The sequence below is a fragment of the Melampsora larici-populina genome (assembly GCF_000204055.1).
Source record: "Melampsora larici-populina 98AG31 unplaced genomic scaffold MELLAscaffold_3, whole genome shotgun sequence".
In the NCBI taxonomy this organism is placed as follows: Eukaryota; Fungi; Basidiomycota; class Pucciniomycetes; order Pucciniales; family Melampsoraceae; genus Melampsora; species Melampsora laricis-populina.
The window spans coordinates 1,592,158-1,611,298 of record NW_006768767.1 but is presented as its reverse complement, the minus strand read 5'-3'; the positions used below and the strand labels follow the sequence as shown (position 1 = coordinate 1,611,298).

Below are 19,141 nucleotides of genomic sequence, written 5' to 3'. Positions count from 1 at the left end.
ACCACAGTGTAGAATTTTTAATCACATTGATTGCGGTGTAAAACATGTTAGTAAGCATCGATTACACCGCAATCGAACCGATGCAACATGTTGTTATGGATCGATCACACCACAATCAAAGCCATGCAACATGTTTTACACCGCCGCAATCGATGCACTATTGGAGACCGCCTTTGCACGGTGATGATGAGTCACCGGATGCGATCGGAAAGAAGTGACGCCATCCATCCGGTGTCAGAAACGCAGTTCAAGCCGTCTCTGACATCCGAAATGTCCCTGGGACCAGGGGAAGGCTGGTTTGGACACGGTTAAAGTGGGAACCGTGTGGCACGGTGACTTTTCCCGTTTGAACTCGGCTCCAGTCACTGTTTACACAGATCACGGGACTGGAACCGTTCAGATCACGATTCTTGCTTGGTCTCATCTGGAAACCTCTCCATGACCGACCGAGGCCGAGGAGATTTACCCTGTGGTGTAGTTGATGGATATACTCACTACTTATCAAATGATAAATCTTAATCTTTGTTCTTGGGATTATGCCTGGGGGTTCAAGAGCTTTTGGGGGTTGTTGATGTTGTATCTTCTTGGGTCAAATCTAAACAGGTTTTGCAAAGGAAGCTTTTGAATTGAATGTTGTTTTTAGATGCCCTTTTTGGCTATATTATTTATACAATGTATGGTGCCTTTGGAAATTTTACAAATCAATCAATGAAGAATGCATTGGGATGAGTATCTCATTCAGCAAATGAAAGAATTATTAATCTCAATCTCAATGGAAAGATTGACCCTAATCCAGTCCAAAAGTCCAAGTTGAACAGGATTTCAGGATCAATAGTTGGACCTAAAGATCAGATCTGCTGTGACTACTAATCAATGAGGATTGGAAGGCCTTTGCCACTTTTATCCAGCTAACATAGGCAACATCACATCTAATTAGCACACCAGGCCAAATGGGTACTGCATCCAATGATTCATCTACATATGTTGATGCAGTCTCAAGCATTGAGTCAGTTCATCCTGATAAGTGGGATGCAGAATTGGGTGTCATCAAGTTCATGATTTGATGACCTCCTCAATAATCAAATTCAATACACCAGAGACACACTCTGTTATCAGCCTTTTTAATGCAATGTTTCATAGATTGATCTATGGCTCAAAATGGGTTGTGCAAATCACTGGCACCAGTTCTCTTTAGGTCCTTATGACCAGTGTTCCACCAAGTTTGATTTTCTCTTAGATTTGATCTATTTGTAACATTGAGCAAGTTATATATTTACATCATTCATTGTGTCATTCAATCTGTCTATCACACCTCTTCTTTCTTGTCCTGTATGGATACAGATGAACAACATACATCTTTGAAAAACCAAATTGAGAACCTATTTAATGGTTTTAAATTTGAATTAGTCGTATTGATTAATGAAGATTCTGAAGATTTTACTGGTTTAGGAATGGTTTTGAGAGCACCGATCAAAAGAACTATGATTCAAATTGAAACATCAATTGAATGTTGTAAAGAACACTCGAAGTTGTGCTTTGAAGTTTGAAGTTTGAGTTTCAAAGTGTGAGTTTTGAAGTTGAAGTTGAAGTGAGGTTTTGAATAATGCAGTTGTTGACTGATTGGATGCGTCAAATCCTATGATAAATCAAGTTTTAAGCTTTGGTAGATTTGAGCAAGTGTGATGCAAGATTTGATTTATTGCAGGGGCGGCAAGTGTAAAACAGGCCCATAGTGGACCTGTGTGCAATTTAGCAGTAAAGTTACAATAAATCACCTCTTTACCGCAACCATAGTGGGTGCTCTTAGGGAGTTGTGAAATCCATAACGAAGAGTCTTATTTTATTCTTACTCATCTTTGAAGAGTAGTGTATCAAATTGGCCAAAGAGGTGAGTAATGGTTTTCAAGCATTTTTAAAAATCTCGTTTACTCTTCTCTAACGATTTTCAAGATTTATTTGTCCCACTTATTGGATTCTTCTTTACCAATTTTGTTTCATCCATAGTGTTATCAACAAATTCTCTTGGTGTTCTCTGTTTGTGATCACAAATTTTAGTTTTAATCTACTAAATCAAAATTTATCTCTTTTTTAAATATGATCAGTATTGTCGTTGATCACATTGATCATTTTAAAAGAATTGATGAGATTCTTATTGAGTACAGGAGGATTGGTGGGTGCAATCCCTGACGCGCAGCGCACTACCCTGCGCGAAAAATGCACTGGGAGGCGCCTCACTGCAGCGGGATTGTCTCCAAACCCCACTGCGCCATTTAGCACCACCGGGGCTTGGTGGTTTGTCACCCAGTGCGCACTTTCACACCGCAGCACAGCGCAATGTGCGCAAACTGCGCAAACTGTGTGGCCCTGCGCAGCTCCAAGCAGATACAGGCAGATACCCTGCCTCCACTTCAGCCAAAGCAGGGATGTCACTTCCCCTTGCATCCATATATGGCCGAGCCAATATGTCACCACCACTGGCACCACGATTGCCTGCTGTCAATCTAGGATTTCAACTCGAACAATCCTCAATCATCATCATGGACTTACGGATAGTCATTTACAATCTTCAGCAACCGCTCAATCGGTTGAACGACGGCGCCAATGCCTTGAATTCTCTAAAACCAATCCATCAGTCAAACAGGACCGCTCAAAACTGTTATACTTCCTTATTACACCACCTGAGCGTATCTCAGTCTTATCACAATTGTTACTTTTACTTATCTTTCAAATCATCAAAAGCTCACAACAGTTGTTTCAATTTCTGCTTTTACTTATCATTCAACTTATCTCAATTGCACAAATCATCTCATTTCTATTCATACAAAATGAAACAAAACACAAACAAAATAAGCTCTTCCGTCAAATCCAAGTCAAAAGGTTCATCCAAAGGTCCTTCTCAATCCACATCATCTTCCAAGTCATCTTCCAATTTCCGTAACACTGCCATTAAGGCTAAGTCAAAAGTCACACCCATTGAATGTGAACCCGAAGATGAGCAAGATCCCAATTGTGTCACCAAAGATGAAGATGAGGAGGACGATCCTCAGGTAGACAAACCTGAAGATAACTCTTCCGAAAGCACTGTCAATCCCGCAAATGGCAAGCGCACTCGAAAAGTCCCAGGCAAATCTTTGGTTCAAAAGAAACCCGCTGTAGTTAAGCATAATACACGAGTAAATCATTTCTTTAACCTGCTTTGTTTCGATTCCCTTCTAATTTGTTTCTTCCTGTCTCTTAGCCAAAGTCAAAGTCAAAGAACTTCAAATTGCCCGACAATGTCAACCCTGATCAAGACTCAGATATTGAAGAGATACCGCCTCCTACTGCAAAGCCCAAGATTGTCTACAACCAGCCGAAGTCATACTTCTCTCCTGTGCATTATGGGAAAGATGAAGATGGGAATCTAAGAGATCCGGTAAAGTGGTTTCCTTATTTTTATTCAATCCACTTTTTTATCAGATTTCATTATAATGATGTTTGATAAATATCGGAATTTTAGATACCTGGCGAAAAGCCATGGTATCACACTTGCTTATGGTGTGACAGGGAATATAAGATCAATGCCAGAAGCAAATTTAACTTGAAGGGACACCGTGATGGTGACCTTGGTCGGAAACCTTGCGAAGGGCGTTACGAAGCAATCACAGCTGGTGCAAATCTTCCTCCAACTTATCAGGAAGAAGCAGCTCAAAGAGCGGCTGCAGAAGATGCTAAGAAGTATTGTCACGAGAAGACAACCCTCCACAACTTCTTGAATTTACCAAAATTCTCTGTTTCTTTATTAAATATGATACTCGTTCTTTGGCTTCTTCGTAACTGTATCCCTTGGCTCCCTATGGAAGACCCCTGCCTTCAAGCTGCATTCATTTTATGCAATCCAAACGCTACTCTTTGGTCAGCATTGTGGTCGGCTCGGCGTGCAATGGAGTACTTTCAGGATTTTCATGGGAACTTGGTTAAAACTCTCCAGGTTGGTCTCTTCTATTTGTTTCTTGTATATTCTTTCCCTTCTACAACTCATTCCTGAATCACATATTCATAGGCTCTTGACTCAAAAGTGTGTGTCATACACAATGTATGGACCACGAAAGGAGGTAAACGTGCCTTTATCGGGGTTGCTGTATCTTATATAGACAACAATTGGGAGTTTCATGTCACCCACTTGACATTGAAACTTACTGCATGGAATCACTACAGTGCTTTGTTAGCTCGACCGGTAGGGAACTTTCTGATTCGCCATGGAATTCAAAAAAAGATAAGTTTTGATCTTTTTTTCCTTGTTTCATATGTTATCTATGCTAATTACTTTGTTTAATGTTCTTACTGGTAGCACAGACAACAGACTCAGGTTCCAGCAACCCTATCTTAGCACGTCAACTTCAGATCATGTTCATGGATTGTGACAACCCGGTCTTTTGGAACTCATCTTGCAACCAAATCCGGTGTTACTGTCACAAGTTGGCTTTGACAGTAAAATCCGGACTTTCATCGATTGGACTAGGTGATCACGGTCAAATCAAGCCCACTGTTCCTTCTGGAAAGCGGCTCCGACTACTCCTTCCAGATGATCATCTTCCACCACCCAAGATCGTGATGGCAGATGGAAGAGTTGTTGATGAAGATGGGCAAGAACTCGATGGTGTCAGTGAGACAGACAATGAGCTGGATTCTCAGGAAGGTGAAGTGGGTAAGGATGTTGAGGCTAGCGACGACTCGGAGGATGAAGATAAGGCCCCTGACTACAAGTTACAGAAGCCTGACGCTGCTCTCTTACCCCAAGCAGTAACTAAAGTAAGTATTGTTTTGATATAATTCTTTAGACATAACTGACCCTTTGTCTCTATCTTTTCCCAAAGGTACAAAGAATTAACAAGTTGATTACATCAAGCGCACCTTGACTAAACCATTTCAAGAATTGTGCAACTCAACTCGGATTTGTGGGTGGAGGACTTATAGCTGCTCATGGACAAAGATGGAACATCTGGCCCGATGCTCAAACACGACTGTATAAGGCTAAATCTGTGAGTTTTATCCTCTTGGAATTATGTTTCTCTCTTCATGAACTACTACTAATATTACCAATCTTTCTCAGGTTATAAACTTCATGATAAACGAACATCAAGAGGGTTTTTACGAAGGTATCACCATCACTCCTGACGAATGGAAAGCGATCGAGGCTTTGAATGATGTCCTTGTTGTGAGTTGTTCTCTATGGTCTGTTCTATTTACAATTGCCTCGACTCAGTATTGTCTTTTCATCTCGTTTCTGTCCAGTGTTTTCTAAGATCAACCAAGAAAATGGAAGGTGATGGTCCTACTGGGGCCTCTGTCCTATTCCAGTATTCTGGCTTGATTTCTGTCCTGGCCGATATTAAAGAGAAGACTTTACATGACGGCTTATCTGATATGATCACTGGTATGATCAAACAACTGTGAGAATATCAGACAGAGGCACTTCACTGTGATCCGATCATCATGGCAACTATTCTGAACCCTAGGCTTCGATTGGAGTACTTCAAGAACAAGTATCCTGATTACGCAATTCGAGCCGATGAATTGTTTCGCCGCAAGTTTTCTGAGTACAAACAGAACAACCCTCATTTTGACTCAAGGCCGACCTCTGAGGCTGATGAAGCTAAACAAGATGTTGATCCACTCGATGAAACCAACGTGTTTGGTGGCTCTGCTACCAAGGCTCTGACAAGCGATGAAGAGCTTGATCAGTACCTTTCAGGTATTTGTCCGTGTGAGTGTGACACGGAACTACTTCACACTACACGAAATATAATGTTTTCTGGGCAGAAAATTAAATTATTGATACACAAAAATATTGAGAGGCCAGGAGAAGGGCAAAAAATAAATAAAAATATGCATCTTGTTCCCTGCGGTGAGAGCTTCACTCTCCATATTTTTCCATATTTTTACAGTCCGTATCAATAAGTGTACTAACAATAAACCTTCATAATCATCCAATTACAACCTGTAACAAGCACTGAAATTTGGCTCATTAGTGTTTAGAGAAACTTTTGATTTCTGAAAACACCTATAACTTTGTCAAATCGGCCTCAAAACACTCGATTTTAAGTGCATTAGAAAGCTGAACTCTTCCTCTCGAACTTTCATAAGATCAAGAACTATGTAGCTAGTATGACAATCATTCTATGGATCTGTATGTACAAATGTATAAAAAAGATGATATCTTTTTTAGAAGACCAGCATGCTGTGTGGTCCTATTATGAACTATTTGGAGGACAATTCCAGCTTACCAATGCACTCAAAATCGAGCGTTTTGGACCGGAATTGAAAAAGTTATGAGTATTTTCAGAAATCAAAAGTTTCTCTAAACACTAATGAGCCAAATTTCAGTGCTTGTTACAGGTTGTAATTGGATGATTGTGAAGGTTGATTGTTAGTACACTTATCAATAGGGATTGTAAAGATACGGAAAAACATGCGGAGTGAAGTTCTCAACGCAGGGAACAAGATGCATATTTTTATTCATTTTTTGCTCTCCTCCTGGCCTCTCAATATTTTTGTGTATCAATAATTTAATTTTCTGCCCAGAAAATATTATCTTTCTTGTAGTGTCACTGGTGGCGTGTAAGTCTCCTTTCCTTTTTTTCTTTCGATTTATTTAGGTAGTGACTGACTTGGCTCCTTCATTAATTGAAAGCTTAATGAAAAAAGGTTCCCAAAACTTGCGAAATTGGCCCGCAATTTCCTATGCTGTGTAGGATCTTCCTGCGCTGTGGAACGAACTTTCTTGACTGCAGCTATTGTCTGCTCTAATTGACGTAGTGGACTCACTTCTTGATCCATTGAGAGAGCTGTTGGCATCTGCCAATGGCTAAAACAAAAGTTTGTGCCTGATGGGGAACTAGGAAAGGCTGTGGCGGCGGTGGAACAGCTGGTGGCAGGTATAGCTAAGAAGAAAAAGGTAGCTGCAGTTTAATTTTTTTACCCTCTATTGAAATCGAACACTGTAGACTATAGTGTTTTATTTTGTTTCTTTCCTCCTTATATATTCTCTTAAGTCTGTGGTCTTTTTGCTCTCAAATGTTTGTGGTTATAGTCTGTTTTTATCTTGCTTTGTTAATAGACAAATATGGCCGTTTTTTTTACCGTGATTTACAAATATGTGTGCACTCCACTGCGCCACTGCGCTGTGCACACTGCGTTATAGCGCTTTGCAGGGGAAGAGCCCTTTTGAGCACACTGCACGTCCTGCGCACCGCAGCATAGGCTCAGTGCGTTATTTGTCACACTACAAACAAAAACTGATTTTCCCCAGGGAATTTCGATTCTGAAACAGCGGAAAATCACGTGACTGGCGTACAGCGTGTTCATGGGTCGGGTAGCTCATGATGTACGGTACACCTCTGTACACGCAACCAGCTGTAAATCTTCCGCAAGACAACCCCTGACGACTCACAACGGTGGCGTCTGTACACCGACCAAAAACGGACGGAGCCAACAGTAATTTCGACGACTCAAAACAGCATTCTTGGCTGAAACCATTGCAAACGGCCGTTTCCGTCAAGTCTATCGTGATCCTCCTCCCTCTCTGATCCAACATCACGAACGTCTGCATCAAACCCTTGCGTTCACGTTGGAAATGCACAAGTATAACTTTCTTGTGTTCACAATCCACAGAAATGCTTGGTGGGGCCCCTTACCCACAGATCGCCAAAAAGCAACCAGAGACGGCTGGCATGATCACCAACATGGTTCTAGATATTGACAATGCCGAGCAACTGTACTTGTTGGCAAACACAACATCCCCGTTGATGCCAATGTTTCAGTGACTGTTCACGTTCTACTGAGACTGGTCATTTCAATCTTAGTTTACTTGATGAACGTTTGGAGTGATCTTATTTTGTACTTCAAGTTTAATCTCATCCTCTCTTGCCTTACTTTGCAACCTTTTCCTTATTACTCTTATTTCTTATGGTTTGTCTGATGCAAGCCACCAGTTTTCAAAAGCGATCATTGAATACAAACTGTCCCTTGTCAAATGTTAAGAATCGAACAGTGATACATGATACTTGCCCAACAATGTTTACAACACTACAATGCCATGAAAATACAAGGCATTCAACCCACAATCAAGTAAGTCAAGCTAGAAGTTAAGAACAGCTTCTTTTGACCATCTTGAGTGTCTACTATGATGACTGACTGAATATTTGTTTGCTAATTTCCTTGACGCTTCCGTGTGTGGATAGCCATATGCTTCTAGATACATAGCTTAAACCACACCTGTCAGCAATCAAAACCAGCACCTGAGGCTGAGTATTTCCTGCAGCTTGCACATGTTTTTCTTTCTCATGCACCAACCAACTTCATCTTAGTGTACTTATTGAATTTGAACACTTGCATGTCTTGGGCTTGAAGTAGTCAGTCCAACTTGACAATCCGGTCCAACACCATCCTTTGTGATCTAATCATCTGGCAGCTTCACAAGAATGTAGCGTGCTCAACAGCTTCCCTGTAGATATACTAATTTGGAGGATGTTCGAGATGCGGATCGACAATTGTAATGTGCTGATCAATGTACATATTTATATAGTCAGCAGGTAACTCGTGATGCATACTTGAGGTCAAAGGCTGACTGACCTTGCCACAGTTTACCAAGAGAACGAGATGGACCAGCTTGGGCTGACGACAGATTGAGAGAAGTGTGAGGACAACGGGGACCCAATCCATTCGGCCGTTTTTGATGGTTTCAGCCGTCCATTTTGAGTTGTGGAAACGTCGAAGGCGAATCAGTCCGTTTTGGGTCGGTGTTACAGCACTTCACACATCTCAGTCGACGGACACGCGGTCTCAAAAGTTGCACAAGCTATTAAAAACTCTCTGATAGGAAAATTGCTGAAGGTGAAACTGGAAAGAGCTGGTAAGGCATTGTTTTCCCTTCACAGATTGTTTTCATACCTGTTCTAATAATTCTCTCAATTCCAGTGCATCCAAGACCTCGAATGCTGTGATTCCAAACCAATCCGCTCCAACATCTGCCAAGCAAATTGCGCCTGCCTTATTAGATATTATTCACATATTTTGTGTAAAAGAGAGCTGCGGGTGCTGTGTTTGTGCACAGGCGGTGAGTGCTGGAAGGCTGCTTGAGAGAGGTACACCGTACGACACCGTCGAGGGGGGTGATAGAAACAGTGGTTGGCAATTGTTTCAGGTGAAGGGATCGTGTTCGTACGATTGCCGATGCAGAGGCAGCGTTCGTGATGGTTGCCGGCAAAGAGACCACGTTCGTGATGGTTGCCGGCAAAGAGACCACGTTCGTGATGGTTGCCGGCAAAGAGACCACGTTCGTGATGGTTGCCGGCGAAGAGACCAAGGTTCGTGGTGGTTTCAGACGAAGAGATCGTTTTGACTTGATTGGGAACGTTTGACGACGGCGTCGTCCGTTTTTGGTCGGTGTACAGACGCTGCAGTCGCGCATCGTCAGAGTGGCGATGTATGGGTGGATGTGTGTACAGCGGTGTACAGTACATCAAACCGCGTAACCTCTGTACACGGTGTACATATGTCACGTGATTTTCCGCTTATGGGAAATCAAAAATCCCCGCGGAAAATCAGATAGTTTTTGTAGTGTCAGCGCATCACAGTAATGCGCAAAAGTGCGGTGCACTGTGGTGACGTCAGGGATTGGTGGGTGTCATTGGGTTACCATGCGCCAATTCCGTAATGTCATCGCTGGTGTCTTCTCACCTTCAGACCCCAACTTCATTTTTCACTTCTCCAACATCGCTCGTATTGCAATTGGCATTGATGAAGCGGCGGGACGCCTTGCTTACCACATTGGCGGTGCCCCACCTCCTCCCGGCAAAGCACTCTCTTGCTTACCAGTTGTCCTGGACTCCTCTTATAGGGTCCCAACTGAAGGGATCCGTTTTTATCAGATGCCATCAGATCTACATATCAGAACACCTTCTCTTCCCCCACAACCTACTGCCTCCGGGAGCAGACTCACTGAGGCCTTTAGCACTGGAAATCCTGCCAGGTCTCGATTGGTTTTGAGAAGGCCAAGGTCACCTATTCCGTTGGCCGACAGAATTGGTCCAAGAGCTCAATGTGCCTCAAAACAGGAGCCCTCCTCGTAGGATGTTTTGGACAAGTCCCTCCAGAAGTCGGTGCTCTCGGGGTGGTTCTGAGGAACGACCTCCGATTTTTCGTCAAGAAGAAATCAACTTTGAAGCTCGTCCCATCCGGGAACAAGTGGGTTCTCCTAGGAGGCCTCCTGTTGACGAACAACCAGCGGCTTCTAGATCTACAGGGAAGGGACATTACTTTTCGCCCTCCCCAGCTCCGAGATCAGCTAAGAAGAAGTCAATTCCCCCTCCTCCTTCACCACATGACTCCTCTGACGGTGACGACTTGGTGGACGACGTCTATTTCCCGCTGCCAGGTGCAAAAAAGCCTCGCCTCTTTGCCAAGCCAATGGAGGCATCGGTCGACTCAAAGGCTTCTCCATTCGCCAATGCTATAGAGTGTGTTCATCCCAAGCTCAATGGCAAACGGATCTATCTGGTTGCCTCTCTGGAAATGAGCTCACCCAGCCGCAAGACGTTTGTTGGACATATAAAGCAAATGGGTGCAGATGTCTATGACACACAAGCGCCGGATCCAAGCTGGGAAGGGGATCGTGATGCATCAGATACAGTTCCAGGAACCGCCCTTTCAGCCGCTGATTTCGTGATATGTGATTCTTGCTCAGGATGGGAGTTTTGGCTGGCCTGGGAGTCGGAGAAGTCTATTGGAACATTCCAATGGATCACTGCTCTCCTCAACATTACGAACCCTCTCCATTGTCGAATCCAATCCCCTTTGGCCAGACTCTTTGACTACCCGATACCGCCTGGGATGATTTCCGGATGGGATCCTAGTAAAAATGTGGTCTCAATCACCAACTACACTGGCTTTTCTCGAGCTTGGCTAATCCGACTGATTGAAAAAATGGGACTCAAGTACAGCGGGCCGTTGGATTGTAGCACATCCCTTCTCTTGGCTGCAAAGTGGGTCTTGTTTCTTCTTCGACATCAAGTTCAACTTTGACTACTTTGACTGACATGTATATTTTGCATTACCCTAATCCTGCACAACACAGCAAAAGTGGAAAAAAGGTAGAGTGGGCATCTGAATTGGGCATTCCCACCGTTAATCATCTTTACCTCGAGGATTGTTTCCGGAGTTGGTCAAAGTTGGAGGTCAAGTTGATTCATACAAGCTACCCTAAAGATGGTGATTTGCTTCAGCCAACTTACAATTCTGGTTACACAATTGAGACCATCCAGAGATGGTCCCAAACATCAGCTGCTAAAGAGGAAAGAAAGTCTGTTTTGCAAGAATATCATTGGTCTTGCAATATCAATGCCGCCCACAATAAATTTGAGTCTCATTCATTGCAAGAGGTGACCATCACGGACGAATCGGACCACATCAACCCAGATGATCACACAAAGCCTCTTTCCAATCTTGCAATGTCTGAGAAGCCTGTGCCCAAGAACAACACCAAGCTCAAAAAGGCGGCTTTGCGTGACACATCTGACGACCAGAGTAGGAACCGATTGCCTAGCCCCTTAACGTCGGGTGCTTTCACAAGTGCACACGAGTTTCCCAAAGAAAACGGCCACTTGTCAGCCCCATCTGCTCCCTCCAAACCAGGGCCTCCTTGCTCTTCTGTAGGCATGCCTGACCCTGATCAGAGCGTTGGTCCTGATGGTTGAGTTGTTCTTAGTGCTACCGAACCAACCGATTGCTCCAGAAAAACTTCCGAAATGGGTGTGAGTAAGTCTGGAGAAAATGATGGGGAAGCTCACCGGCCCCGCAAGGACTTGAGGGTGGGTCTTGAACACTTGAGAAAAGAAAGGAGTTCAAACAAAACGGACAAAATGAATGCCAAAGGTCCCTCACTTGATGATATCAGCAAAATGAATGCCTCAAAGGCCGTGGCCAGCACCCCCAAATGGGTCAACAGCAAGGACACTAGCCATCAATCACGTACATCTCATGCACAGAAAGCGCACCAATGACATCTCTCTGACACCCCGATTCCAGCAAGCAGTTCTTCTCAGTTCATCAGACGCGCTTTGACACGTACAACAGCCAAGAAGACCACGGCTAAGTTGGCGGATTGCACTGCGGACATGCTCTTGCATGAACAAGAGAAAAAGTATAATGTCTAATCAGGGCCAGGCTTGGCGGGACCCAGTGATGGTGGTTACTTTGGTGACGTAGGCGCCAAGCCTCCGTCAGCTTCCAAGAATTGTGGTGAACAACAAAGAAGCAAGATCAGAGAAGGTAGCAGCTTGGCCAATACTGATCAAGCTCAACCATAGTAAAGTCAGCAGCTAGATTTGTTTTCCCTTTGAGGTGTTGATTTGCTCATGCTTGTGTTTCACATTCAGCAACTCCAGAGCAGAACCGTGGAACAAGATCATGCAAGCAGATTTGTAAAGCCTAATTTTCATGCTATAAAAAGGCAACATGGGACCTCACTCCATTCATTCACACATGTTGACTTTCCTCTATTTTTCTTTTGCAATTCATATTGTCATTTTGTTCTCGTTCTTCGACCCAATCCCGTGTGGCTTCTATTGTATTTTTCCAAGTCCTATCATTCAAACATGACCAAATTATTTCGTACACATCAACAACCCTTCTTTGTTTCCTCTGTGCAAATAGTATCAAGAATGTCTTGCGAGATATTGTGTGCATCTGCACTCCACGTCAGATACTGCTCAGACCTTGCAAATCTAAAATATAAAAACGTAGAAGCAACTCGCATAAAGTACCGCTTGGCACCATTCAATCCTCTTGGCTCCCGCTCATATTCCTCTATGTACATCATTTTTCAATGCTTTGAAATGAGTACAGATGGATTCGACTCTCTCACTGGACGCTCGGGACTATTGGAAGTACGCGGAGTGGTGCCATTGGCACGCACAAACAAAGTCTTCTGTATTGCTGCTAACTTGAAACTTGAGCAAGAGAAAGACCCCTGTTGGGGAGGCCTGAGGCCTTACAACTGTCTACTGTAAAAAAATAATTGGCTTAAAACGTATAACTAAAAAGAGAAAACACATTTACTCCATCCCTCCTAAATATTAAACTGAAACATAGAGAAATATAAACAAAACTTAAAAAAAAACAGTCTAAATAAATGTAAATAAGTAAATTATTGATAGGAAACCTGCCGGTTCTTTTTTTTTCTTCTCTGATGGGTGGGTGGGTGGCTGGGAAGAAAAAAAATGACAAGCGCCAATGATGGAAAGTCTGCACACGCTGTAGAATGGATTTGTTGTAACAGAGCTTGAAATGAGTGTGTGAATATGGAGTTGTGGTTATTGAGACTGAGCGTACAACTACTGGGAAGAGGAAAGTTGGACCGCGAGTATTCTTGGAACTATCCTACATTATTGAGACTTCAACCACAGCTTCAAACCCAGCTCATTGGGGTACAAGTCTACATGCCGTACCTTGAAGTTTCCCCAATCCGCTCTCAACATATTATAACAAATCATTCGGCGACTTCCAGTTGTCGTTTGTCTTGTAAGTCCATCCTGACTTATTCCACTCCGTTAATCAAACACCAACCTTGAGGTCATTTGAGTGATTCCCTTTTGGGAATCCTGTATTACAAACTAACTATCAGTGGTAGTTACTAATGATGTGTCACTATTTTTCTATGTTCAAAGGTAGCTAAATATCTAAGTTTTATTGTTTTTGTCTTTGAAACTTGACACAAGGTGACATTTGTATTTTTGTAATTTTTATATATGTTTTTTATTTGAACTTCTTTTGGCTTTTGCTCCATGAAAGCTCAAGGGCTGACAGAATCCATCAAAGGCTTCAGTATCTTTTAGTATCTTTTGCAAGCAGTGGCCTGCCTTGGTACGCTGCCATTCTATTTTGAACTCAAGATTGTTACCAAGTTTGGCTGATTTCCAATGAGTTCTTCATTTGCGATTTCATGAATGTACACTTGTAATCATGATAGCCGGAAAGCTGGCGAAATCTTCAACAGCTAAACCATTACGTCATTAACTTTCTGTCATAACCAATTTGGAAAACAAATGATACAGTCTGTTATAATGTTGCGGTATGAGATACAAGAAGGCTTGTGTATAGAAATGGATACTGAAATGGACTTGTAGGGACAAATGGACCAGTAGCGTAGACTAAGTGTTTTTGTAGGCCTGCATAGGATTGATACATTTGTATCAGTAGACTATCTTTGTGGACCTTTTCAGTACATATAGGAGCATTAGATGTACAGTGGTGGTTGGTATGCTGCTCCTAGAGTTTTGAAATTGGTAACTGTGGCGGGAATACCCACGGGTTCTCTAGTGTTATAAAAAAATTGAAAAAAAAATAGTGAGAAGAGATAAAATAGATTTGAATGGAGAATATTAGAAAGTACTTGTTTGAGTTCTTGCATCTTGTTCTTGACCATTAATGTTGAAATGAATAAGCGAAAAAAGGAAAAAAAATAGGGAAAAGAATAGAATTTTTTGAATGCCTCCTAAGATTGTAGGTTTTTTTTGGGTGAGGGAGGGTGGGAAATCAAAATTCTTAGAGACAAATCTATAAAAACTGAAGAAAACTGAAGATTGGGAACTACTTGTAGCTGATGCAATCACTGAAGGTACGATTGGACAAAAAGCAGTTACTAGGTCCGGCTGGGAGAAAGGACTAAGAAAAACATATCGAACAATAGTATCCTTGATCTACTATTGATGTCGGGGATTGAATCGTCTTCAGGGAGTCTTTCTTGATTAGTCTTTGGTTGTTTCCAAGGATCGGCCAGTGAAAATTGATTTGGAAGCTCTGCTAATGTTTCAATGAACCCATGATCCTCATCACAAACTTCTTCCCTGTTTGTATACAAACCAATAGACAAAACACAACAAATGGTTACAAAGATCCTAAACTCTCTCTCCAACGTCATTGTTGCCATCTGATATCTCCTTTGGTGACTATTGTTGGAACCAAACAACTTTTTTCATAATATCTTGCCACAGCTGGATTATTGATGAATTAGGATGAATTCCAAGATCTACATATTCCTTCATGGCAAAGGCATGTGAGTTTTGAAATATAATTCAGAGTGGAGTTTGGGAGCGGTATGAGGTTCCGACTGGAAGACAGACAAGCATGGGAAATTTGGAGATACTCACACATAGTGTGGGAAACTAGCCTCGATCCACCTGCAGATCAGCAACTGAGGCTTCCCTAGTACAACTTCCATCTTGCAGGAATCAGATCACTTCAGCATCTCCACGACTTCTGAATTTGGTTTCTCGATGGCAGCTATAGGAGATCTTTCTTTGGACAACCGCTCCAGTTCGGTTCCCATCAACCTGGCCGGTTGGCCCAGCCGTTCACCTTGATTCAATATTGATTGATGTTTCATTTTTAAAACATCACAATGATGTGTTTGTCATTTTCTACTTTAAGTGAACGCATATAATAATTTAGTGAATAAAATAAGCTAGAGAGTAAAAGAACAAAAAATGAATTGAATCAAATCGATAGAGTTTTCGAAACCAAGTTCATGGCAGCAGGCAGGTAGAATGCAGCTAAACCGGTCAACCTTGCACCTAACTGGGCTAAAACTTGTGAATTAAACATGTCCACCACCACCACCACAACAACAACAACAACCACAACACCCTACAGGGCAGCAAGTGGTACATATACTACAATAACATCAAAAATGTAACACTAAACGGAGAATACCATTTGTACACTAATGAATATGAAGGAAAGAACAATTGAAATACACAAAGAAGAATAAAATAACATAACAAATGAAAAGTAAAATCTTTCCGCAAATAAACATTTTTTTATGTGATAGCAAACTTTCTCAGAGGCAAATGAAGAAGACCAAAAATAAACAAACAACAGCGACAACAGGGTGGGAGGGCAGGCTTCAAAAATTGATACCTTAGAATGCGATCAACTAATGTATATTTGAAGAACTAAAAAATGGAACTATTGAAATGTAGATGTGGTAAAGAAGCATTTTTGGTAAAATGAACAAAAATTTGGTAAAGAAGAATGTACGACGTCATCTTACGTGTTGAATGGCAAACCCTGCATCATTCGAGCTTCGCTTGCCAAGTACTGTTCCCTCATTTCCTTTGTTGCTTCTCTTGGAGCCGGCCAAAACTCGGAATTCTTTTTTCCTCCAAGCTGGTTAGCCACTGAATGAGCCGTGAAGGTTACATCATTGGCAACCGGGCCAGGTATAGGCTCATGGCAATGTCGACAATTGCAAAAGTCTTGCAATCGATGACAGTATCTGAGATGCTTGGCAAGGCTAGTTCTGTATGTCCACACATACATGTTGACGCAGTCGGGGAACGGGCATCTCTTTGGTTCAAATTCATGCGAATCCCAATGGTGAATCCTCAGGGCCCTCGCTTTCATAAACGTTTTTTTTGCAGTCCTTGTAGTCGCATTCAAATGGTCCAGGTTTTAACTTTTCCGCCACTAATTCTTTGGTGCATATTGCTGCGTGGGAGGTTAGGCTCTCACCCCTCTCGGTCCAATACAAACAGCCTGGTGTGACCTTACGTTTGAAATGATGAGGTGATGGCAGATTTTGGGATCCTCCACGAGGCAGCCATTCTAAAGTTTTCTCTGATGGGGGCGGTTCTACCCACAGAGGCGGACTGCTTCCGTTTTCACGAGCTGCTTTGCATTTCCGGTTGAATGCCATCATGTGACGATGCTTGTGTTGAATGGCAGTGGAGGTAGTAATGTCAGATATAATGTGCCGCAGTGGTGGCGTCTGGGTTGGAGTTGAGACTTTCCTCCTCAGTGTTCAGTTCGTCAATCATTGCAGGTGTCATCCAGAAATTTTTGCCAGTGCTATCCTTGTGGCTCACATCCATCTCCTCTTCACCCTCCTCGCCAGTGGCTTTGATAGGAAAAGACATGTCAGATGACAGATGAAAATGTCATGAGAATGGATCATGAGAAAGAAGACATGCACGGTATGGCACCTTATCATTATCACGGCCTTCCTGATATACATCCACCAATCTATCCAATCTGGCTGGATCTCAAAACGCATCACCCAACTTCCCTACAGAATCTGGGTCTTCTGGACAATCTTGTGTCAGATTGGTGAGGTGACAAACTTGGAAAACTTGGCTCACCTTTGTCTTCTTCAACCAAGGCCCTTTTCTTACTGCCCTTTTGACCTTTTTGAGGTGCCTTGGAAATTGAAGCGGACGAGATTGATTCAGAGGCTGCAACAATTTTTTTTACATCACTTCCATACGGATTGTCTGTATAGGCTCCAGGGCCCAGACCTCCTTTACTGAAAAGATCCAGATTGAACGGTTCAAGATTGGCAAAGAGTTGTCTGGCGGCAAGGTCGTCAGTCTTACTGCAACCTGTATAGCAATCGGCCGTTCCATTTTTGACAGCGTGAGCTGAATGAGCAAGCTTTTGTGCCACCCAGTCACGGTTATTGCTATAATCACCACAACCAGCCAATTCGAATACATCTTGCGCCACCCCGTGTCTGATCGAATGAAACATAATTCAATGTGCAAACCCGGCCATTTTGGCCATTGTCCTCAACGATTCCAAGGGTTGTCAAGAGCTCGCAGGGGTGCCGATCTTCAGGCCGTAAGGAAAATGCGACAATTCGCAGATGGCAGGATATTTGGGATAGGCCCATTGGACCTTTTGATTGGGTTGTTGCACAGCATAGCAAAGGACTTTGGAGAGCTTCTCCCCCCAAGAACGGTGGCATGCCGCATTGAATGGATTCACATCCAGGAGATTGGGCATATAGCCGGATTTTTCAGATTAGGCATGACACTGTGCTGGTTCTGGTCGTACGGGGTGACTTTGTGACCCTTGTCGTATTGGATGTGAATACGACAGGCTTGGATGTCCTCCAATGTCGTTTTGGTGTCAGGGTTATTGGGCGCTTGCACCACAATTTCAAAATCCTCGTAGCGGAAAGACGCAGTGGAGGGGGCCTCATCCGTGATCCCAAGCGCACCGGTGCAACAACCGGTGGCGACTGCCAAGACAACAGTGAGGATACGAGATACTGGAACATCCCAGTTGGAACACCCAATTTGAGAAAGCTCTCGGAGAAAGTTTGTCACAATGTGGGTCAAAGCTCAAATGTTGATGACCACGCGTGGGTGCCAATGACCGATGGTGGCCCAGTCATTCTTGATGGCTCTTTGGATGTAGGTTTTGATGTTGGCCTCTTTGACGGGATTGAGGAAAGGTCCCCCTTCCCATTATCCCTTGCTATCATCTTGATGTGGCCAATTTCTCGACAGACGGTGTTGGCAGAAATGGTGGGTTTGTCTTTGATGTTTGAGACCTTTTCACGCCATCAAAAGCCCTGGTTAGGGTCTCCAAGGCAAACCATGATGAATCGGGTGATGTCGACACCGTTAGGTGTGGTCTTGTCTGCACGCTCGATCTTTTGAAAGTTGTACCACTGTTGCTGAACAAGGTTGAAGTGATCATACACAGAGAGTTTGTGGGCCTTTGTACTTGCTGAACCAAAAATGTTGAGCACACAGGTCATATCCCACGCCGGCACATCAGGCATAGTAGTATCCTTGCCCGCAAACTGTTCCCATTTCCTTACAGGTTTCTTCTTAGGATCCTGTTTGGCCTTTTTTGACGGCATGGCAGTCTGCATATATCAAACGCAAGCGAACATCAGTCAGAGAAAACCAAATAATAGGAAAAGGAGGGGATGGACTGACTATGCGGAAGGCCTGCTAAAACAGTTCCAGAGTCCAATCCAGTGAGCAAGCGGTGGAAGTCTAGAGTCCGAGCCAGGAAGTCTAGTGAACAAGAAAGACTTGATCTCAAGCAAGACCTAAAAAGGTAAAGATTTGTGTCAGTCAGGCAACACTTTGTGTTAGATAGCATCTGGACTCACCCTTTTTTACCAATGAGTGCTCAGAATAAGAGTGTATCGTGTGAAGGAGGTAGAAGGTCCAATTGTAATGGAAGCTGAAGCAGACTTGGACAAAGAGGCAGACGGTCAATAAGAGCTTGCCACAAGCCAGACAGGAACAGGACTCACTCAACACAGATTTGCAGGCGCTTGGTAGTAATGTAGAGAGAGACAGTT

General features: G+C 43.1%; 3 protein-coding genes across 3 annotated transcripts; 2 read left to right on the top strand and 1 right to left on the bottom strand.

The window, feature by feature from the left end:
- Positions 1-7,655: 7,655 nt before the first annotated feature.
- Positions 7,656-7,805, top strand: MELLADRAFT_90919 (uncharacterized protein; the record flags this gene model as incomplete). Its single annotated transcript, XM_007405266.1, has 1 exon — positions 7,656-7,805. The coding sequence occupies one exon, from the start codon at positions 7,656-7,658 to the stop codon at positions 7,803-7,805; it is 150 nt and encodes a 49-aa protein (XP_007405328.1).
- Positions 7,806-9,680: 1,875 nt separating this feature from the next.
- MELLADRAFT_90918 (uncharacterized protein) lies at positions 9,681-12,041 on the top strand (the record flags this gene model as incomplete). Its single annotated transcript, XM_007405267.1, has 4 exons — positions 9,681-10,051; positions 10,128-11,024; positions 11,117-11,644; positions 11,798-12,041. The coding sequence occupies 4 exons, from the start codon at positions 9,681-9,683 to the stop codon at positions 12,039-12,041; spliced, it is 2,040 nt and encodes a 679-aa protein (XP_007405329.1).
- A 4,358-nt stretch (positions 12,042-16,399) lies between these two features.
- On the bottom strand, positions 16,400-18,688 carry MELLADRAFT_102359 (uncharacterized protein; the record flags this gene model as incomplete). The annotated part of the gene is made up of 6 exons (XM_007404986.1): positions 16,400-16,747; positions 16,905-16,936; positions 17,178-17,548; positions 17,872-18,125; positions 18,197-18,373; positions 18,419-18,688. 6 exons carry the CDS (start codon positions 18,686-18,688, stop codon positions 16,400-16,402), a joined length of 1,452 nt encoding a protein of 483 aa, XP_007405048.1.
- Between the last annotated feature and the right edge of the window lie 453 nt (positions 18,689-19,141).